Here is a 25,839-nt window from a genome sequence, read left to right as displayed (position 1 = left end):
TCCTACAGTCAGCATGTCAATTGCACACTCCCTCGAAACATCTGTGGCATTGTGCTGTGTGACAAAACTGCACATTTTAGAGTGGCCTTTTATTGTCCCCAGCACAAGGTGCACCTGTGTAAGGATCATGCTGTTTAATCAGCTTCTTGATATGCCACACCTGTCAGGTGGATGGATTATCTTGGCAAAGGAGAAATGCACACTAACAGGGATGTAAACAAATGTGTGCAAAAAAATTGAGATAAATAATATTTTTGTGCATATGGAACATTTCTGGGATCTTTTATTTCAGCTCATGTAACATGGGACCAACACTTTACATGTTGCTTTTATATTTTTGTTCAATATATAACATCTACTAGAATAGGGGTGATGTAACTGCTCAATAAGAGCTGGCTGTCAAGATCGTCTAACAGAGTGGACCAATGCGCAGCGTTGAATGCAAACATATTTATTCTCACTGAAGGCAACACGAACAAAACAACGAATGATACGTGACAGTTCACGGTTACCATAAACAGACTCGAAACAAAAACCCACAAACACGAATGAAAACCCGACTGTTTAAATATGGCTCCCAATCAGAGACAACCAGCTGACACTCGTTGCCTCTGATTGGGAGTCACTCAGACCAACATAGAAATAAGTAACCTAGACCCACAACAAAAACATAGAAACTAACACCCTGGCTCAACATACGAGAGTCCCCCGAGCCAGGGCGTGACACTGGCCTTTTTAACAGCCACCGTGGGGAAAACAAATGCCGTTCGCCATCTGCACCCACTCAATTTAGTCTAGATTTACGGAGTTATTACTTCTAAACAAAAACACTTTTTGGGATTCTCATATGCTTGTAATGTTGTTTTGATTATTGTTTGAACGGTCGCTAAGATTATATTTGGTTGTGATCGTTGCTAAATACCTATTTTTGAATGCAGCAGTTGTTAGCTAGAATGCTAACGCTCATTGACATAGACTGTAGCAAAGCTAGCCAAATAATCATTTTACTGGTTGAAGTTTAAGTGTTTTTAAAGTATAATGCAGTTGATTTGCGACGATGACACAAACATTAAATTAAGCAGGACATTCATATGAGCCTTACAATCCAATTATAATCCAAATGTAGCATGAAATGCACTTATACGCAAAATATAAATAGGTTTTATTTTTGCTGGTGGTTTATGAGAACTCCCCCGTGTTTTCCCCCAAGGTGGGGAAATTGTTAATACCGACTCAGAGTATACTCTATAGGATAGATAAAGGCTTTCGAACATACCCTATGTAGAGTATACCCTATGATATAGGCTACAGAATATAGCCTACCTATGTATTGTATTATGAACAGTAAATGCTCCAAAGTCCATTGATTAGAGGCTAGTTTCCCACCATTCAACTGATTCATGACTTTGAGATTAAAAAAAAGGCTCCTCTGCACAGATGGAGGCAATCTAGCTAGTGTGAGTCCAGCAACAATATTGGTGTAGAAATAGTCCAGCCAAGCATATCTGCATTCATTACCATCATATTATGGTCTATATTAGGGATCATCGATTAGATTCAGCCCCGGGACGATTTTTTCTTGAGCGGATGCTCATGGGGCCAGAACATAATTACAAATAATTTGTGGACTGCAAATTGACCGCAAGAAGCCAAAACAGATATAGTATTTGATTAAAACATAATCATTTCAAATCTATCTTATATTTGTATATGATCACATATACAGTGGGGAGAACAAGTATTTGATACACTGCCGATTTTGCAGGTTTTCCTACTTACAAAGCATGTAGAGGTCTGTAATTTTTATCATAGGTACACTTCAACTGTGAGAGACGGAATCTAAAATCCAGAAAATCACATTGTATGATTTTTAAGTAATTCATTTGCATTTTATTGGATGACATAAGTATTTGATCACCTACCAACCGGTAAGAATTCCGGCTCTCACAGACCTGTTAGTTTTTATTTAAGAAGCCCTCCTGTTCTCCACTCATTACCTGTATTAACTGCACCTGTTTGAACTCGTTACCTGTATAAAAGACACCTGTCCACACACTCAATCAAACAGACTCCAACCTCTCCACAATGGCCAAGACCAGAGAGCTGTGTAAGGACATCAGGGATAAAATTGTAGACCTGCACAAGGCTAGGATGGGCTACAGGACAATAGGCAAGCAGCTTGGTGAGAAGGCAATAACTGTTGGCACAATTATTAGAAAATTGAAGAAGTTCAAGATGACGGTCAATCACCCTCGGTCTGGGGCTCCATGCAAGATCTCATCTCGTGGGGCATCAATGATCATGAGGAAGGTGAGGGATCAGCCCAGAACTACACGGCAGGACCTGGTCATTGACCTGAAGAGAGCTGGGACCACAGTCTCAAAGAAAACCATTATTAACACACTATGCCGTCATGGATTAAAATCCCGCAGCGCACGCAAGGTCCCCCTGCTCAAGCCAGCGCATGTCCAGGCCCGTCTGAAGTTTGCCAATGACCATCTGGATGATCCAGAGGAGGAATGGGAGAAGGTCATGTGGTCTGATGAGACAAAAATAGAGCTTTTTGGTCTAAACTCCACTCGCCGTGTTTGGAGGAAGAAGAAGGATGAGTACAACCCGAAGAACACCATCCCAACCGTGAAGCATGGAGGTGGAAACATCATTCTTTGGGGATGCTTTTCTGCAGAGGGGACAGGACGACTGCACACGATGAGGGAGGATGGATGGGGCCATGTATCGCGAGATCTTGGCCAACATCCTCCTTCCCTCAGTAAGAGTATTGAAGATGGGTCGTGGCTGGGTCTTCCAGCATGACAACGACCCGAAACACACAGCCAGGGCAACTAAGGAGTGGCTCCGTAAGAAGCATCTCAAGGTCCTTAGGGCCTAGCCATTCTCCAGACCTGAACCCAATAGAACATCTTTGGAGGGAGCTGAAAGTCCGTATTGCCCAGTGACAGCCCAGAAACCTGAAGGATCTGGAGAAGGTCTGTATGGAGGAGTGGGCCAAAATCCCTGCTGCAGTGTGTGCAAACCTGGTCAAGACCTACAGGAAACGTATGATCTCTGTAATTGCAAACAAAGGTTTCTGTACCAAATATTAAGTTCTGCTTTTCTGATGCATCAAATACTTATGTCATGCAATGAATTACTTAAAAATCAGATAATGTGATTTTCTGGATTTTTGTTTTAGATTCCGTCTCTCACAGTTGAAGTGTACCTATGATAAAAATTACAGACCTCTACATGCTTTGTAAGTAGGAAAACCTGCAAAATCGGCAGTGTATCAAATACTTGTTCTTCCCACTGTATCTCTAGGCAGATAAAATCACCCGCGGGCCAAATTGCATCTGCACTGGGGTTTTTTTGTAAACGTACTGTTCAAAGTAGTCATTGTGCATAGAGTTGTATGGTTTGTTAAACTTTGAAATCAATGTTTTTTGTTTGGCATAGATTTTAAAGTGAAAAATCAGAGTTTATCGTAGAATTTCCCATCTGCTACTGAAACTTATAGATGATATTGGAGTGGAGCAGAGAGAAAATCTCTGAGCCGTTTGAAAAAGTTTAAACATTAGCTAACCCAGGAATCAGTGAAGCACATCAGTAAAGGAACGAGAAAACACAGCAATCCCTGTTAGAAAAAGAGGGGACTGTTACTGCATAATTATGCACCCTGTCACAATTAAAGCCCCATTCTTCCATTCACTTCCTTATATGTTGTCAGAAGGAAAATCCATAGAGGTTTTTGCTTCGCTAGCGATTGTTAGCAGCTGTCACAAATATCACCACCAAGGCCCTAGACTAGAACCTTGGTATTTATCTACAGTACACTCTTAGAAAAAAGGTGACATCTAGAACCTAAAAGGGTTCTTCAGCTGTCCCCATAGGATAACCCTTTGAATAACCCTTTTTGGTTCAAGGTAGAATCCTTTTGGTTCCAGGTAGAACCCTTTTGAGTTCCATGTAGAACCCTTTATACAGAGGGTTCTACCTGGAAACAGAAAGGGTTATCCAATGGGGACAGCCGAAGAACCCTTTTGGAACCCTTTTTTCTAAGAGTGTAGCAAGGGTTGCCTCCCAAATTGCACCCTATTCATCATATAGTGCACTACTTTTGACCAGGGCCCATATTACAGTTACATTCTTGTTAGGACGAGTCTCCCGCTAGTTACATTTAGAATAACTGGTATTGTATGAAAACCATTCCATGGCCAATATTCAAATCAATCAATCAATCAATTTTATTTTATATAGCCCTTCTTACATCAGCTAATATCTCAAGTGCTGTACAGAAACCCAGCCTAAAACCCCAAACAGCTAGTAATGCAGGTGTAGAAGCACGGTGGCTAGGAAAAACTCCCTAGAAAGGCGAAAGCCTAGGGAAGAAACCTAGAGAGGAACCAGGCTATGAGGGTGGCCAGTCCTCTTCTGGCTGTGCCGGGTGGAGATTATAACAGAACCATGCCAAGATGTTCAAAAATGTTCATAAGTGACAAGCATGGTCAAATAATAATCAGGAATAAATCTCAGTTGGCTTTTCATAGCCGATCATTAAGAGTTGAAAACAGCAGGTCTGGGACAGGTAGGGGTTCCATAACCGCAGGCAGAACAGTTGAAACTGGAATAGCAGCAAGGCCAGGCGGACTGGGGACAGCAAGGAGTCACCACGGCCGGTAGTCCCGACGTATGGTCCTAGGGCTCAGGTCTCTCAGTTGGCTTTTCATAGCCGATCATTAAAGAGTTGAAAACAGCAGGTCTGGGACAGGTAGGGGTTTCGTAGCCGCAGGCAGAACAGTTGAAACTGGAATAGCAGCAAGGCCAGGCGGACTGGGGACAGCAAGGTGTCATCATGCCCGGTAGTCCTGACGTATGGTCCTAGGGCTCAGGTTCTCAGAGAGAAAGAGAGAACGAGAGAATTAGAGAGAGCATACTTAAATTCACACAGGACACTGGATAAGACAGGAGAAGTACTCCAGGTATAACCAACTAACCCCAGCCCCCCGACACATAAACTACTGCAGCATAAATACTGGAGGCTGAGACAGGAGCGGTCCGGAGACACTGTGGCCCCATCCGAAGAAACCCCGGACAGGGCCAAACAGGAAGGATATAACTCCCACCCACTCCGCCAAAGCACAGCCCCCGCACCACTAGAGGGATATCCCCAACCACCAACTTACAATCCTGAGACAAGGCCGAGTATAGCCCACAGAGGTCTCCACCACAGCACAAACCAAGGGGGGCGCCAACCCAGACAGGAAGATCACGTCAGTAACTCAACCCACTCAAGTGACGCACCCCTCCCAGGGACGGCATGAAAGAGCACCAGCAAGCCAGTGACTCAGCCCCTGCAACAGGGTTAGAGGCAGAGAACCCCAGTGGAGAGGGGAACCGGCCCGGCAGAGACAGCAAGGGCTGTTCGTTGCTCCAGCCTTTCCGTTCACCTTCACACTCCTGGGCCAGACTACACTCAATCATATGACCTACTGAAGAGATAAGTCTTCAGTAAAGACTTAAAGGTTGAGACCGAGTCTGCGTCTCTCACATGGGTAGGCAGACTGTTCCATAAAAATGGAGATCTATAGGAGAAAGCCCTGCCTCCCGCTGTTTGCTTAGAAATTCTAGGGACAATTAGGAGGCTCTGCGTCTTGTGACCGTAGCGTACGTATTGGTATGTACGGCAGGACCAACTCGGAAAGATAGGTAGGAGCAAGCCCATGTAACGCTTTATAGGTTAACAGTAAAACCTTGAAATCAGCCCTTGCCTTAACAGGAAGCCAGTGTAGGGAAGCTAGCACTGGAGTAATATGATCAAATTTCTTGGTTCTAGTCAGGATTCTAGCAGCCGTATTTAGCACTAACTGAAGTTTATTTAGTGCTTTATCCGGTAGCCGGAAAATAGAGCATTGCAGTAGTCTAACCTAGAAGTAACAAATGCATGGATTAATTTTTCTGCATCATTTTTGGACAGAAAATTTCTGATTTTTGCAATGTTACGTAGATGGAAAAAAGCTGTCCTTGAAACAGTCTTGATATGTTCGTCAAAAGAGAGATCAGGGTCAAGAGTAACACCGAGGTCCTTCACAGTTTTATTTGAGACGACTTTACAACCATCTAGATGAATTGTCAGATTTAACAGAAGATCTCTTTGTTTCTTGGGACCTAGAACAAGCATCTCTGTTTTGTCCGAAGTTTAAAAGTAAAAAGTTTTCAGCCATCCACTTCCTTATGTCTGAAACACAGGCTTCTAGCGAGGGCAATTTTGGGGCTTCACCATGTTTCATTGAAATGTACAGCTGTGTGTCATCCGCATAGCAGTGAAAGTTAACATTATGTTTTCGAATAACATCCCCAAGAGGTAAAATATATAGTGAAAACAATAGTGGTCCTAAAACGGAACCTTGAGGAACACCGAAATGTACAGTTGATTTGTCGGAGGACAGACCATTCACAGAGACAAACTGATATCTTTCCGACAGGTAGGATCTAAACCAGGCCAAGAATCATGTATGCGGTGAATAGTAACACATTAATTTGAGTAAAACATATGTAATCACCTTTGGTAGCTGTTACTATATGTTAATAATCTTATCTCCTAATGCTTTAGCTGTCGTGAGCTCAACCGCTCTTAGAATTGATTTGGGCTCTCCGAGTAAAGGTTGCCAACCTGTTCCCTCTCGCTCGCTCTCTCTCCGCAACCCCCTCACTACCTCTCCCTCCAAATCTCTCTCCCCCCACCCCCACCCTCTCTCCCCTCTCCTTCATCTCCTTTCCCTCGTTAGGAGTACCAGGGCTCCTCTGTGCTGGGCCAGTTTGTGACCCGCTTCATGCTGAGGGAGACCTCCAGCCAGCTGCTCTCTCTTCAAATGTCCCTGCAGTGTGCCATGGAGGGCGTGGAAGAGCAGAGCAATCCTGCACCGTAAGTCGCTAGTGCTCAACACACCTAAACACTATGGCAGTACCATCTTATTACTCAATACCCAGTCTCTGATACACAACGGCACCTCACGACTCAACACCACGCCAGCTGCACCTCACAACTAAAAAAAATGGCACCACCCCATTACCAAACACTATGGCACCACCCCACTACTAAACACTATAGCACCACCCCACTACTAAACACTATAGCACCACTTCACTACTAAACACTATAGCACCACTTCACTACTAAACACTATAGCACCACCTCACTACAAAACACTATAGCACCACCTCACTACTAAACACTATAGCACCACTTCACTACTAAACACTATAGCACCACCCCACTACTAAACACTATAGCACCACTTCACTACTAAACACTATAGCACCACCCCACTACTAAACACTATAGCACCACCTCACTACTAAACACTATAGCACCACCCCACTACTGAACACTATAGCACCACCTCACTACTGAACACTATGGTACCACCCCACTACTAAACACTATATCACGACCCCACTACTAAACACTATAGCACCACCTCACTACTAAACACTATGGCACCACCCCACTACTAAACACTATAGCACCACCTCACTACTAAACACTATGGCACCAACACACTACTAAACACTATAGCACCACCTCGCTACTAAACACTATGGCACCAACACACTACTAAACACTATAGCACCACCTCACTACTAAACACTATGGCACCACCCCACTACTAAACACTATATCACGACCCCACTACTAAACACTATAGCACCACCTCACTACTAAACACTATGGCACCACCCCACTACTAAACACTATAGCACCACCTCACTACTAAACACTATGGCACCAACACACTACTAAACACTATAGCACCACCTCACTACTAAACACTATGGCATTCACCCCACTACTAAACACTATGGCACCACCTCACTACTAAACACTATAGCACCACCCCCACTACTAAACACTATGGCACCACCTCACTACTAAAAAACTATAGCACCACCTCACTACTAAACACTATAGCACCACCTCACTACTAAACACTATAGCACCACCTCACTACTAAAACACTATGGCACCACCCCACTACTAAACACTATGGCACCACCTCACTACTAAACACTATAGCACCACCCCACTACTAAAACACTATGGCACCACCCTCACTACTAAAAACTATAGCACCACCTCACTACTAAACACTATAGCACCACCTCACTACTAAACACTATAGCACCACCTCACTACTAAACACTATAGCACCACCTCACTACTGAACACTATGGCACCACCCCACTACTAAACACTATAGCACCACCTCACTACTAAACACTATAGCACTACCCCACTACTAAACACTATAGCACCACCTCACTACTAAACACTATATCACGACTCCCACTACTAAACACTATAGCACCACCTCACTACTAAACACTATAGCACTACCTAACTACTAAACACTATAGCACCACCCCACTACTAAACACTATAGCACCACCCCACTACTAAACACTATGGCACCACCCCACTACTAAAACACTATAGCACCACCTCACTACTAAACACTATGGCACCAACACACTACTAAACACTATAGCACCACCTCACTACTAAACACTATGGCACCACCCCACTACTAAACACTATGGCACCACCTCACTACTAAACACTATAGCACCACCCCACTACTAAACACTATGGCACCACCTCACTACTAAAAACTATAGCACCACCTCACTACTAAACACTATAGCACCACCTCACTACTAAACACTATAGCACCACCTCACTACTAAACACTATGGCACCACCCCACTACTAAACACTATGGCACCACCCTCACTACTAAACACTATAGCACCACCCCACTACTAAACACTATGGCACCACCTCACTACTAAAAACTATAGCACCACCTCACTACTAAACACTATAGCACCACCTCACTACTAAACACTATAGCACCACCTCACTACTAAACACTATAGCACCACCTCACTACTGAACACTATGGCACCACCCCACTACTAAACACTATAGCACCACCTCACTACTAAACACTATAGCACTACCCCACTACTAAACACTATAGCACCACCTCACTACTAAACACTATATCACGACCCCCACTACTAAACACTATAGCACCACCTCACTACTAAACACTATAGCACTACCTAACTACTAAACACTATAGCACCACCCCACTACTAAACACTATGGCACCACCCCACTACTAAACACTATGGCACCACCTCACTACTAAACACTATAGCACCACCTCACTATTAAACACTATGGCACCACTTCACTACTAAACACTATAGCACCACCTCACTACAAAACACTATAGCACCACCTCACTACTAAACACTATAGCACCACTTCACTACTAAACACTATAGCACCACCCCACTACTAAACACTATAGCACCACTTCACTACTAAACACTATAGCACCACCCCACTACTAAACACTATAGCACCACCTCACTACTAAACACTATAGCACCACCCCACTACTGAACACTATAGCACCACCTCACTACTGAACACTATGGTACCACCCCACTACTAAACACTATATCACGACCCCACTACTAAACACTATAGCACCACCTCACTACTAAACACTATGGCACCACCCCACTACTAAACACTATAGCACCACCTCACTACTAAACACTATGGCACCAACACACTACTAAACACTATAGCACCACCTCACTACTAAACACTATGGCACCAACACACTACTAAACACTATAGCACCACCTCACTACTAAACACTATGGCACCACCCCACTACTAAACACTATATCACGACCCCACTACTAAACACTATAGCACCACCTCACTACTAAACACTATGGCACCACCCCACTACTAAACACTATAGCACCACCTCACTACTAAACACTATGGCACCAACACACTACTAAACACTATAGCACCACCTCACTACTAAACACTATGGCACCACCCCACTACTAAACACTATGGCACCACCTCACTACTAAACACTATAGCACCACCCCACTACTAAACACTATGGCACCACCTCACTACTAAAAACTATAGCACCACCTCACTACTAAACACTATAGCACCACCTCACTACTAAACACTATAGCACCACCTCACTACTAAAACACTATGGCACCACCCCACTACTAAACACTATGGCACCACCTCACTACTAAACACTATAGCACCACCCCACTACTAAACACTATGGCACCACCTCACTACTAAAAACTATAGCACCACCTCACTACTAAACACTATAGCACCACCTCACTACTAAACACTATAGCACCACCTCACTACTAAACACTATAGCACCACCTCACTACTGAACACTATGGCACCACCCCACTACTAAACACTATAGCACCACCTCACTACTAAACACTATAGCACTACCCCACTACTAAACACTATAGCACCACCTCACTACTAAACACTATATCACGACCCCACTACTAAACACTATAGCACCACCTCACTACTAAACACTATAGCACTACCTAACTACTAAACACTATAGCACCACCCCACTACTAAACACTATAGCACCACCCCACTACTAAACACTATGGCACCACCCCACTACTAAACACTATAGCACCACCTCACTACTAAACACTATGGCACCAACACACTACTAAACACTATAGCACCACCTCACTACTAAACACTATGGCACCACCCCACTACTAAACACTATGGCACCACCTCACTACTAAACACTATAGCACCACCCCACTACTAAACACTATGGCACCACCTCACTACTAAAAACTATAGCACCACCTCACTACTAAACACTATAGCACCACCTCACTACTAAACACTATAGCACCACCTCACTACTAAACACTATGGCACCACCCCACTACTAAACACTATGGCACCACCTCACTACTAAACACTATAGCACCACCCCACTACTAAACACTATGGCACCACCTCACTACTAAAAACTATAGCACCACCTCACTACTAAACACTATAGCACCACCTCACTACTAAACACTATAGCACCACCTCACTACTAAACACTATAGCACCACCTCACTACTGAACACTATGGCACCACCCCACTACTAAACACTATAGCACCACCTCACTACTAAACACTATAGCACTACCCCACTACTAAACACTATAGCACCACCTCACTACTAAACACTATATCACGACCCCCACTACTAAAACACTATAGCACCACCTCACTACTAAGGCACTATAGCACTACCCAACTACTAAACACTATAGCACCACCCCACTACTAAACACTATGGCACCACCCCACTACTAAACACTATGGCACCACCTCACTACTAAACACTATAGCACCACCTCACTATTAAACACTATGGCACCACCTCACTACTAAACACTATGGCACCACCTCACTACAAAACACTATGGCACCACCTCACTACTAAACACTATGGCACCAACTCACTACTAAACACTATAGCACCACCCCACTACTAAACACTATAGCACCACCTCACTACTAAACACTATGGCACCACCTTACTACTAAACACTATGGCACCATCTCACTACTAAACACTATGGCACCACCTCACTACTAAACACTATAGCACTACCTAACTACTAAACACTATAGCACCAACCCCACTACTAAACACTATAGCACTACCTAACTACTAAACACTATAGCACCACCCCACTACTAAACACTATAGCACCACCTCACTACTAAACACTATGGCACCACCCCACTACTAAACACTATAGCACCACCTCACTACTAAACACTATGGCACCAACAAACTACTAAACACTATAGCACCACCTCACTACTAAACACTATAGCACCACCCCACTACTAAACACTATGGCACCACCTCACTACTAAAAACTATAGCACCACCTCACTACTAAACACTATAGCACCACCTCACTACTAAACACTATAGTACCATCTCACTACTAAAAACTATAGCACCACCTCACTACTAAACACTATAGCACCACCTCACTACTAAACACTATAGCACCACCTCACTACTAAACACTATAGCACCACCTCACTACTGAACACTATGGCACCACCCCACTACTAAACACTATAGCAACACCTCACTACTAAACACTATAGCACCACCTCACTACTAAACACTATAGCACTACCTAACTACTAAACACTATAGCACCACCCCGCTACTAAACACTATGGCACCACCTCACTACTAAATACTATGGCACCACCTCACTACTAAACACTATAGCACCACCTCACTACTAAACACTATGGCACCACCTCACTACTAAACACTATGGCACCACCTCACTACTAAACACTATGGCACCACCTCACCACCTCACTACTAAACACTATAGCACCACCTCACTACTAAACACTATAGCACCACCCCACTACTAAACACTATGGCACCACCTCACTACTAAACACTATAGCACCACCTCACTACTAAACACTATAGCACCACCTCACTACTAAACACTATAGCACCACCTCACTACTAAACACTATAGCACTACCTAACTACTAAACACTATAGCACCACCCCCACTACTAAACACTATGGCACCACCTCACTACTAAACACTATGGCACCACCTCACTACTAAACACTATAGCACCACCTCACTACTAAACACTATGGCACCACCCCACTACTAAACACTATAGCACCACCTCACTACTAAACACTATAGCACCACCTCACTACTAAACACTATAGCACCACCTCACTACTAAACACTATAGCACCACCTCACTACTAAACACTATAGCACCACCTCACTACTAAACACTATAGCACCACTTCACTACTAAACACTATGGCACCACCTCACTACTAAACACTATAGCACCACCCCACTACAAAACACTATGGCACCACCTCACTACTAAACACTATGGCACCACCTCACTACTGAACACTATGGCACCACTTCACTACTAAACACTATAGCACCACCCCACTACTAAACACTATGGCACCACCTCACTACTAAACACTATAGCACCACCTCACTATTAAACACTATGGCACCACCTCACTACTAAACACTATGGCACCACCTCACTACAAAACACTATGGCACCACCTCACTACTAAACACTATGGCACCAACACACTACTAAACACTATATCACCACCCCACTACTAAACACTATAGCACCACCTCACTACTAAACACTATGGCACCACCTTACTACTAAACACTATGGCACCATCTCACTACTAAACACTATGGCACCACCTCACTACTAAACACTATAGCACTACCTAACTACTAAACACTATAGCACCACCCCACTACTAAACACTATAGCACTACCTAACTACTAAACACTATAGCACCACCCCACTACTAAACACTATAGCACCACCTCACTACTAAACACTATGGCACCACCCCACTACTAAACACTATAGCACCACCTCACTACTAAACACTATGGCACCAACAAACTACTAAACACTATAGCACCACCTCACTACTAAACACTATAGCACCACCCCACTACTAAACACTATGGCACCACCTCACTACTAAAAACTATAGCACCACCTCACTACTAAACACTATAGCACCACCTCACTACTAAACACTATAGTACCATCTCACTACTAAAAAACTATAGCACCACCTCACTACTAAACACTATAGCACCACCTCACTACTAAACACTATAGCACCACCTCACTACTAAACACTATAGCACCACCTCACTACTGAACACTATGGCACCACCCCACTACTAAACACTATAGCAACACCTCACTACTAAACACTATAGCACCACCTCACTACTAAACACTATAGCACTACCTAACTACTAAACACTATAGCACCACCCCACTACTAAACACTATAGCACCACCCCACTACTAAACACTATGGCACCACCCCACTACTAAACACTATAGCACCACCTCACTACTAAACACTATGGCACCACCTCACTACTAAACACTATGGCACCACCTCACTACTAAACACTATGGCACCACCTCACCACCTCACTACTAAACACTATAGCACCACCTCACTACTAAACACTATAGCACCACCCCACTACTAAACACTATGGCACCACCTCACTACTAAACACTATAGCACCACCTCACTACTAAACACTATAGCACCACCTCACTACTAAACACTATAGCACCACCTCACTACTAAACACTATAGCACTACCTAACTACTAAACACTATAGCACCACCCCACTACTAAACACTATGGCACCACCTCACTACTAAACACTATGGCACCACCTCACTACTAAACACTATAGCACCACCTCACTACTAAACACTATGGCACCACCCCACTACTAAACACTATAGCACCACCCCACTACTAAACACTATAGCACCACCTCACTACTAAACACTATAGCACCACCTCACTACTAAACACTATAGCACCACCTCACTACTAAACACTATAGCACCACCTCACTACTAAACACTATAGCACCACTTCACTACTAAACACTATGGCACCACCTCACTACTAAACACTATAGCACCACCCCACTACAAAACACTATGGCACCACCTCACTACTAAACACTATGGCACCACCTCACTACTGAACACTATGGCACCACTTCACTACTAAACACTATAGCACCACCCCACTACTAAACACTATAGCACCACCTCACTACTAAACACTATAGTACCACCTCACTACTAAACACTATAGCACCACCTCACTACTAAACACTATGGCACCACCTCACTACTAAACACTATAGCACCACCTCACTACTAAACACTATGGCACCACCCCACTACTAAACACTATGGCACCACCCCACTACTAAACACTATAGCACCACCTCACTACTAAACACTATGGCACCACCTCACTACTAAACACTATGGCACCACCTCACTACAAAACACTATAGCACCACCTCACTACTAAACACTATGGTACCACCCCACTACTAAACACTATAGCACCACCTCACTACTAAACACTATGGCACCACCTCACTACTAAACACTATAGCACCACTTCACTACTAAACACTATGGCACCACCTCACTACTAAACACTATGGCACCACCTCACTACTAAACACTATGGCACCACCTCACTACTAAACACTATAGCACCACTTCACTACTAAACACTATAGCACCACCTCACTACTAAACACTATGGCACCACCTCACTACTAAACACTATAGCACCACCCCACTACTAAACACTATAGCACCACCTCACTACTGAACACAATGGCACCACCCCACTACTAAACACTATGGCACCACTTCACTACTAAACACTATGGCACCACCTCACTACTAAACACTATAGCACCACCTCACTACTAAAGACTATGGCACCACCTCACTACTAAACACTATAGTACCATCTCACTACTGAACACTATGGCACCACCTCACTACTAAACACTATGGCACCCCCTCACTACTAAACACTATGGCACCACCTCACTACTAAACACTATAGCACCACCTCACTACTAAACACTATGGCACCACCTCACTACTAAACACTATAGCACCACCTCACTACTGAACACTATGGCACTACCTCACTACTAAACACTATGGCACCACCCCACTACTAAACACTATGGCACCACCTCACTACTAAACACTATGGCACCACCTCACTACTAAACACTATGGCACCACCTCACTACAAAACACTATAGCACCACCTCACTACTAAACACTATGGCACCACCCCACTACTAAACACGATAGCACCACTTCACTACTAAACACTATGGCACCACCTCACTACTAAACACTATGGCACCACCTCACTACTAAACACTATAGCACCACCTCACTACTAAACACTATAGCACCACTTCACTACTAAACACTATAGCACCACCTCACTACTAAACACTATGGCACCACCCTACTACTAAACACTATAGTACCATCTCACTACTGAACACTATGGCACCACCTCACTACTAAACACTATGGCACCACCTCACTACTAAACACTATGGCACCACCTCACTACTAAACACTATAGCACCACCTCACTACTAAACACTATAGCACCACCTCACTACTAAACACTATAGTACCATCTCACTACTGAACACTATGGCACCACCTCACTTCTAAACACTATAGCACCACCTCACTACTAAACACTATAGTACCATCTCACTACTAAAGTCTATGGCACCATCTCACTACTCAACACCATTCCAGCCACCACCTTACTACTCAACAACACTATTCTCAAATACACTACAGTACTGAACCCCAGCACCTCAGTACTGAACATCAGAGCCTCCCTACCCACGTACATGGCAGTAATAAACAGATGCTTCTCAGTAGGGGTGTCATGCACCCATTATTTTAGATTGGGGCATGAAGTACGTGAGGATGGAGGGGGGGTGGGCTGTCCCACCTCCGGAAGTGAGAGAAGTTAGCATTTTTCAAACACCTGAAAAAGCTTTCCTGCAATCTAGAGCCATATATTTTTCTGCATAGGTTATCTAAGCATACCTCTTCACCTGTTCAATTGTCATTTCAATTAATGATGCACAATTGATTCTGTAAGAACTTGTATGCCTTAGGAGTTAAGTACAACTGCCACACTGGTATATAAACGTCCTCTCACTGTCAACTGCGTTTATTTTCAGCAAACTTAACATGTGTAAATATTTGTATGAACATAACAAGATTCAACAACTGAGACATAAACTGACAAAGTTCCACAGACACGTGACTAACAGAAATGGAATAATGTGTCCCTGAACAAAGGGGGGGTCAAAATCAAAATTTAACAGTCAGTATCTGGTGTGGCCACCAGCTGCATTAAGTACTGCAGTGCATCTCCTCCTCATGGACTGCACCAGATTTGCCAATTCTTGCTGTGAGATGTTACCCCACTCTTCCACCAAGGCACCTGCAAGTTCCCAGACATTTCTGGGGGGAATGGCCCTAGCCCTCACCCTCCGATCCAACAGGTCCCAGACGTGCTCAATGGGATTGAGATCCGGGCTCTTCGCTGGCCATGGCAGAACACCGACATTCCTTACTTGCATGAAAAAAAAAGCACAGAATGGCTGGTGGCATTGGCATGCTGGCATCCCTGTAACGCACAGCGTTGAGATTGCCTGCAATGACAACAAGCTCAGTCCGATGATGCTGTGACACACCGCCCCAGACCATGACGGACCCACCACCTCCAAATCGATCCTGCTCCAGAGTACAGGCCTCGGTGTAACACTCATTCCTTCGACGATAAATGCGAATCTGACCATCACCCCTGGTGAGACAAAACCACGACTCGTCAGTGAAGAGCACTTTTTGCCAGTCCTGTCTGGTCCAGCGACGGTGGGTTTGTGCCCATAGGCGACTTTGTTGCCGGTGATGTCTGGTGAGGACCTGCCTTACGACAGGCCTACAAGCCCTCAGTCCAGCCTCTCTCAGCCTATTGCGGACAGTCTGAGCACTGATGGAGGGATTGTGCGTTCCTGTTGTAACTCGGGCAGTTGTTGTTGCCATCCTGTACCTGTCCCGCAGGTGTGATGTTCGGATGTACCGATCCTGTGCAGGTGTTGTTACACGTGGTCTGCCACTGCGAGGACGATCAGCTGTCCGTCCTGTCTCCCTGTAGCGCTGTCTTAGGCATCTCACAGTATGGACATTGCAATTTATTGCCCTGGCCACATCTGCAGTCATCATGCCTCCTTGCAGCATGCCTAAGGCACGTTAACGCAGATGAGCAGGGACCCTGCGCATCTTTCTTTTGGTGTTTTTCAGAGTCAGTAGAAAGGCGTCTTTAGTGTCCTAAGTTTTCATAACTCTGACCTTAATTGCCCACCGTCTATAAGCTGTTAGTGTCTTAACGACCGTTCCACAGGTACATGTTCATTAATTGTTTATGGTTCGTTGAACAAGCATGGGAAACAGTGTTTAAACCCATTACAATGAAGATCTGTGAAGTTATTTGGAATTTTACGAATTATCTTTGAAAGGCAGTTTCTTTTTTTGCTGAGTTTAGTATTTTCTAAAGTCTAGCAACCTTTCCAGCAGGCATGCTAGCTAAGATTGTTAGACAAGCTACTCTATCTTGATTGATAGCTAGTTATGAGTTCGGGAGATTTGGAACCTATCTAGCTGGCTAGCTAAAGTCAACTTCATAAAATTGCTAGGTAGCTAGTATTACAGAGAAACAACAAAACATTTTGGTTTTATTTATTCATCTAGAAGGAATCAATAGGCTACATACTGTTGCTTGATCAAATTAATTTGCAAACATACTTCCTCCGAGTCCTGCCCATCACCGGCAGCTAAAATCAAATCAAACACTGTGTGTCACTCGACACTCTCTCTCCTCCTCCACTGACGATACTGTCTGCACACACTAGAGTATCTAACATCCTGCCTAGTATATCTTTGCTCCGTGGTGTACCTTGGAAGGAACCACTTACTTCTCAGTCTGCAGAAAAAAAGCTATCATACACAACATCCTGTGAACTGATGTGAGAGGGTGTCATTTAACGGTGTTCTCTAAAACATGTCATGAACATTTGCTGTGTAATGGGTACTTCTGGATGGATTATATTGGTGGATAGTGCAGTAATTAATATACTACAACTTTCTTTTTGCTTCATGAATGCATCAGGACACTCTAGTCAAATACGCATAAATTGGGGTAATTAAATGCATCATCATTTCATGCTGTCCGCTCTATTGTTTAAGTGGACCTATTCATTTGTCCAGCTTGGAGCACTCCGATTAGGATGGTTAAACATTGACACAGATAGCCAGTGACAGATAGCAACGTGCAGAGCCTTTGCACCCCAAATGGCACCTTATTCCCTACATAGTGCACTAATTTTGACTGGAGCCCAATGGGCACTATGTACAGTAGAGGATAGGGTGCCATTTGGGAAGCAGACTCTGAGCAGCCCTGTAGTGTGGAGTCCACTGTGGTGCTCCTCCGGGTGCCAGCACATCGTTTATTGGCCATAATGATGTGATTTGTGGGGGATGAGTCACAGAAGGAGAGCAAGAGGGGGGAGAGAGACTAGGGAGAGGGGGGGAGGGAGATACAGAGAAAGGATGAGAGAGAGACGGAGAGGAAGAGGGAGGAGAGAGACTAGGGAGAGGGGGGAGGGAGATACAGAGAAAGGATGAGAGAGAGAGACGGAGAGGAAGAGGGGGGAGAGAGACTAGGGAGAGGGGGCGAGGGAGATACAGAGAAAGGATGAGAGAGAGATGAGAGGAAGAGGGAGAGAGAGACTAGGGAGAGGGGGGAGGGAGATACAGAGAAAGGATGAGAGAGAGACGGAGAGGAAGAGGGGGGAGAGAGAGACTAGGGAGAGGGGGGAGGGAGATACAGAGAAAGGATGAGAGAGAGACGGAGAGGAAGAGGGGGGAGAGAGAGACTAGGGAGAGGGGGGAGGGAGATACAGAGAAAGGATGAGAGAGAGACGGACAGGAAGAGGGGGGAGAGAGCGATTGAGAAAGACACATAGAGGGAGAAATAAAGAGGGAGGGGGTTCAGAGGGAGAATGGGTCACTGAGATGGACAAAAACAGATAGATGGGGTTGTGGATGTAGGGGAGGTAGACACACACAGAGATACAGAGAGAGACACATACACATATACACACACACTCCTAATACAGCCTGATACTGTGTCCTCCTTTCTTTTTAATCTGCGGTAGTCTTCTACGTGCTGCAGTGCCCTTTGGGGCTTCTACCTTGCCCAGCAGGAGAACTGTCCCAGTCATACACTCCCTTGGCTCTGGGGAGAGGTAATCAGTCTTAACCTGGAGAAAACAGCAGCTCTCCATCCATCTACTCTGTCACACACAAACACAAACAGAGGCACAAAGACTCAACCAGACTCAGATGCGCACACACACGCACTTCATCTTTGATTTTGAAGTGTTAGGGCCACCCCTGAGCAGTCGATGCCATGTCCTACACTTCCAAGGGCTAATTACAATGTTGGGCTTGTTATTTGGAACCATCCACAAAATGGCTTCCTTCTTTGTTGTGTTTTGGTTCGACAAATGTACTGCTGCTACTGCCTTCTGTCATCATTCTCAAAATGTTATCTTCTTTTCTGATATTATTCTCCTCTCCTCTCTGTATGTTATCCCTCCCCTCTCTTCGTCCACTGTGACCGGCGCCATCCTTCCTTTCCTCACCGCCTCTGACAGTTACACCTTTATTTTTTACTTTTATTCCTCCTCTGTTTCTCATTCTGTCTGTTTTCAGGAGAGAGGTGAAGGTGGCGGAGCATCCCTCTGTGCAGAGAAACAGCAGACGATGTGGTCGCAAGGTTCCGAAGAACATGTGCCTCTCCCCCACCCACCCCTACTCAGGCATCCTCACTACAGGTAATACCAATGCTAGTGTAACCGGTGGGAAATGGCTAGCTAGTTAGCGGTGCGAGCTAGTGGCATTTCAATTGGTGATGTCACTCGCTCAGACATTGTAGTTGTTTCCCTTGCAGAGGCTTTTGTGTAGCGATAGGTAACGATGCTTCGTGGGAGGCAGTTGATGTGTTCAGAGGGTCCCTGGTTCGAGCCCAGGTTGGGGCAAGGAGAGGGACGGAAGCAAGACTGTGACATTAATGATGTTAACCAGGATCACTCTTAGAACTAATTGAATAGGATCTCTGTGGGTGTTGGTGCGTGTGTTTCTCTAGGAGTGACCATGGAGACTGATGACCACTGGTGCTCCCAGATCAACAGGCTCCAGCTGCTATTGGACAAGCTGGAGTGGCAGGTATTGAACTGTCGCGCCTTTACATCTTGCTCTATTGCTCCGTGCTGCTCATTCCTTTCCCATATCTCCCTCTATCTTTGTCTCTCTCTCTCTCTCTCTCTCACTCACTCTCTCTCTCTCTCTCTCTCTCTCTCTCTCTCTCTCTCTCTCTCTCTCTCTCTCTCTCAATTCAATTCAATTCAATTTGCTTTATTGGCATGACGTAACAATGTACATATTGCCAAAGCTTACTTTGGATATTTTCACTATTAACATAATTAAAATAATAATAATCAATATTGTCAACGGGACAACAGTAACAACAATAACCAATGGTCAAAATAACCATTGAACAATAACAATATAGAGGACAGGTTGGTTGATTGGTCTGTCAGACACTGTCCCTCATCTTATGGCAGGCAGCAATGTAGCGCGCTGCCAACCCACAGCTCTCTGCGTCCTCCCCCAACAGGACAGGTAGCCTATTCTCATCAGAGAGGTCTTTGAAACCTTGAAAAACTGTTTCAAATTTGGGGAAATGACCCTCTCTAATTGTTCTATATTTTTGACATTTTGTCAGGAAATGCAGCTCTGTCTCAGGTTCTGCTGTGGTGCAGTGGTTGCACAGCCTTCCTCTACAGGGAGCCAGGTTTTCCTGTGTCTACCCTTCTCAATGGCAAGGCTGTGCTAACTGAGCCTGTACTTTGTCAAGGTTTTTCTAAGGTTTTGATCAGTAACCATGGTCAAATAGTTAGCCACGGCGTACTGTCGATTTAGGGCCAGATAGCACTGCATTTTACTTTGTGCTTGTGCTTGTGTTTCCCAATAAACAATGTAGTTTTGTTTTGACTGTGTTGTAATTTGGTTTATTCTGATTGATTGGATGTTCTGGTCCTGAGGCTTCAGTGTGTTAGTAGAACAGGTTTGTGAACTCAGCCCCAGGACCAGCTGGATGAGGGGACTGTTTTCTTTGCTCAGCTCTTGGTATTGCAGGGCTTGGTAATGATATGAGAGGGGGTCACTGTATTTTAGTTTCCAAAATGTAATTGCTATTTTTTGAGTTTTTATTATTAGAGGATATTGGCCTAATTCTGCCCTGCATGCATTGTTTGTAGTTTCCCTCTGGACATGTAGGAGAATCTTACAGAACTCTGCATGCAGGGTTTCAGTGGGGTGTTTGTCCCATTTGGTGAAATCTTGTTTTGCAAGTGGACCCCACACCTCGCTGCCATAAAGTGCAATTGGTTCAATGACACATTCAATTCGTTTTAGCCAAATTTGAATAGGTATTTCAAATTGATTTTGTTTTTTAATGGCGTAGAATGCCCTTCGTGCTTTCTCTCTCAGTTCATTCACTGCATCATTAAGGTGTCCAGTTGAGCTTATTTTTAAACCTAAGTAATTCTAGTGTGTGCAGTACTCTATATATGTTGTACCAATTGAGAACTTTGGTCTAATTCCCTGAGATCTGGATCTTCTCTGGAAAATCATAATTTTTGTCTTTTTGGGGTTTACTGTCAGTGCCCATGTCTGGCAGTACTGCTCTAGCAGGTCCAGGCTCTGCTGTAGGCCATGTGCTGTGGGTGACAGCAGGCATAGGTCATCTGGGAAGAGCAGGCATTTAACCTCTGAATTGTGGAGACTAACACAAGGGGCTGGGGATTTTTCTAGAATAGTGGCCAATTCCAATATGGAAGTGCAGGGCTCAGATTGCAACCCTGGCGAAGGCCCTGCCCCTGGTTAAAGAATTCTGTTATTTTCTTGCTAATTTTGATGCTGCATGTATTGCCAGTATACATTGATTTAATTATGTCATATGTTTTACCCCCTACACCACTTTCAATAACTTTGTAGAACAGTCCTGTATGCCAAATAGAATCAAATGCTTTTTGGAAGTCGATAAAGCAAGCGTACATTTTGGTATTATTTTGGTGGACATGTTTATCTATCAGGGTGTGTAGGGTGTAAATATGATCGGTCGTGCGATGTTTTGGTATAAATCCAATTTGGCTTTTACTCAAGACATTGTGCTTATTAAGGAAGTTTAGAACATTTATAATACTACAGAAAATCTTCCCCAGGTTACTGTTCACACAAATGCCTCTGTAATTGTTAGGGTCAAATTTGTCTCCGTTCATAAAGATTGGGGTTATGAGTCTTTGATTCCAGATGTCAGGGAAATAACCTACACTCAGGATCAAATTAAACTGTTTTAATATAACCAAATTTACATTTTGCACTAGTGAATTTGAGCATCTCATTTAGGATGCCATCAGGTCCGCATGCTTTTTTAAATTTGAGGGCCTGAAGTTTCTTATAGAGCTCCTGGTCAGTTACTGGGGAGTCCAATGGATTTTGATTGTCCTTTATAGCTTTTTCTAATCCATTCAACTTCTCATGAATTTGGCATTGTTCTGCGTTTGTGTCAATTTTAACAGTGTTGTAGAGTGTTTTAATCTGGTTTGTCAATATGTCACCATTTTGTATTGCTAATTCCTCTTGTTTAGATTTTTTTAGTTTTTTCAAATTTTACCAGAAGTTGTTTGTGTTTATGGACTCCTCAATTAGTGTCAGCTGCTTGCTGTTGTACTGTGCTTTTTTGGTTCTGAGTGTACGTTTATAAAGTCTTAAAGTCTCACGGTAATGAAGGCGTAATTCACCATTATTTGGATCTCTGTGCTTTTGGTTTGATAGTGTTCTAAGTTTTTTCCTTATAATTTAACAATCTTCATCAAACCAGTTGTCATCTGTGGTCTGTTTTGTTTTTTATACATTTCAGTTGTGCTTCTTTTGCCATTTGCCTGAATATATAGTTGATGTTTTTTACTGCTAGATTGATGCCTTCTTTACTGTGAGTGAATGTGGTATCCAGAAAGAGTGTTTGAATATTTTGGCTACTGGTTGCTTTCTGGTATTCTTCTGTGCTGTTTTGGGCCCATGAATTTCTGATGTTGTATAGCTTACTGGGCTGTGAATGTGTGGCTGTAAATGGCACGTCTCTTCCTCAAGGCTGGGGAATATCTCCTCTGAGTTATATGGGGATCCTGAGGGGGGGATATACACTGCTCAAAAAAATAAAGGGAACACTAAAATAACACATCCTAGATCTGAATGAATGAAATAATCTTATTAAATACTTTTTTCTTTACATAGTTGAATGTGCTGACAACAAAATCACACAAAAATTATCAATGGAAATCAAATTTATCAACCCATGGAGGTCTGGATTTGGAGTCACCCTCAAAATTAAAGTGGAAAACCACACTACAGGCTGATCCAACTTTGATGTAATGTCCTTAAAACAAGTCAAAATGAGGCTCAGTAGTGTGTGTGGCCTCCACGTACCTGTATGACCTCCCTACAACGCCTGGGCATGCTCCTGATGAGGTGGCGGATGGTCTCCTAAGGGATCTCCTCCCAGACCTGGACTAAAGCATCCGCCAACTCCTGGTCAGTCTGTGGTGCAACGTGGCGTTGGTGGATGGAGCGAGACATGATGTCCCAGATGTGCTCAATTGGATTCGGGTCTGGGGAACGGGCGGGCCAGTCCATAGCATCAATGCCTTCCTCTTGCAGGAACTGCTGACACAGTCCAGCCACATGAGGTCTAGCATTGTCTTGCATTAGGAGGAACCCAGGGCCAACTTCACCAGCATATGGTCTCACAAGGGGTCTGTGGATCTCATCTCGGTACCTAATGGCAGTCAGGCTACCTCTGGCGAGCACATGGAGGGCTGTGCGGCCCCCCAAAGAAATGCCACCCCACACCATGACTGACCCACCGCCAAACCGGTCATGCTGGAGGATGTTGCAGGCAGCAGAACGTTCTCCACGGCGTCTCCCTACTCTGTCACGTCTGTCACATGTGCTCAGTGTGAACCTGCCTTCATCTGTGAAGAGCACAGGGCGCCAGTGGCGAATTTGCCAATCTTGGTGTTCTCTGGCAAATGCCAAACGTCCTGCATGGGCCCTCATACCACCCTCATGGAGTCTGTTTCTGACCGTTTGAGCAGACACATGCACATTTGTGGTCTGCTGGAGGTCATTTTGCAGGGCTCTGGCAGGGCTCCTCCTGCTCCTCCTTGCACAAAGGCGGAGGTAGCGGTCCTGCTGCTGGGTTGTTGCCTCCTACGGCCTCCTCCACGTCTCCTGATGTACTGTCCTGTCTCCTGGTAGCGCCTCCATGCTCTGGACACTACGCTGACAGACACAGCAAACCTTCTTGCCACAGCTCGCATTGATGTGCCATCCTGGATGAGCTGCACTACCTGAGCCACTTGTGTGGGTTGTAGACTCCGTCTCATGCTACCACTAGAGTGAAAGCACCGCCAGCATTCAAAAGTGACCAAAACATCAGCCAGGAAGCATAGGAACTGAGAATTGGTCTGTGGTCACCAACTGCAAAACCAGTCCTTTATTGGGGGTGTCTTGCTAATTGCCTATAATTTCCACCTGTTGTCTATTCCATTTGCAGAAACAGCATGTGAAATTTATTGTCAATCAGTGTTGCTTCCTAAGTGGACAGTTTGATTTCACAGAAGTGTGATTGACTTGGAGTTACATTGTGTTGTTTAAGTGTTCCCTTTATTTTTTTGAGCAGTGTATATTGCACTAAGGAACACATATTTTCTCTCTCTCTCTCTCTCTCTCTCTCTCTCTCTCTCTCTCTCTCTCACACACTTTCTCACTTTCTCTCTCTCTCTCTCTCTCTCTCCCTTTCTCTCTCTCTTTCTCTCTCACTTTCTCTCTCTGTCTCACTTTCTCGCTCTCTCACACTTTCTCTCTCTCTCTCTCTTTCTCACTTTCTCTCTCACTTTCTCTCTCTCACTTTCTCTCTCTCACTTTCTCTCTCTCTAATTTTCTCTCTCTCTCTCACACTTTCTCTCTCTCTCTCTCTCTCTCTCTCTCTCTCTCTCTCTCTCTCTCTCTCTCTCTCTCTCTCTCTCTTTCTCGCTCACATTCTGCCTGTCGGTCTGCCTGTCTGTCTGCCTGTCTGCCTGTCTGTCTGCCTGTCTGTCTATCTGTCTGCCTGCTTGCCTATCTGCCTGTCTGCCTGTCTGTCTGCTAGCCAGTCAGTATCTCACTCTCTCTGTCTCTTTCTAGTTTGTCAATCCAGAGGGACC

The 25,839-nt window shown here is 44.4% G+C and overlaps 1 protein-coding gene across 1 annotated transcript in view; it reads left to right on the top strand.

Annotated features, from left to right (window-relative positions):
• The window catches only part of LOC121574659 (N-terminal EF-hand calcium-binding protein 1), a 92,757-nt gene that overhangs the window by 62,535 nt on the left and 4,383 nt on the right, over positions 1–25,839 (top strand). The window contains exons 6-8 of the mRNA XM_045223291.1: positions 6,783–6,919; positions 20,225–20,346; positions 20,658–20,737. Coding sequence (XP_045079226.1) covers positions 6,783–6,919; positions 20,225–20,346; positions 20,658–20,737 — 339 coding nt within the window. The remainder of the gene's footprint in view (positions 1–6,782; positions 6,920–20,224; positions 20,347–20,657; positions 20,738–25,839) is intronic.

The sequence above is a fragment of the Coregonus clupeaformis genome, chromosome 10, assembly GCF_020615455.1.
Source record: "Coregonus clupeaformis isolate EN_2021a chromosome 10, ASM2061545v1, whole genome shotgun sequence".
Lineage (NCBI taxonomy): Eukaryota > Metazoa > Chordata > Actinopteri > Salmoniformes > Salmonidae > Coregonus > Coregonus clupeaformis.
Note: the sequence above shows the minus strand (reverse complement) of the source record. Positions and strands in the feature narration are given on the sequence as shown.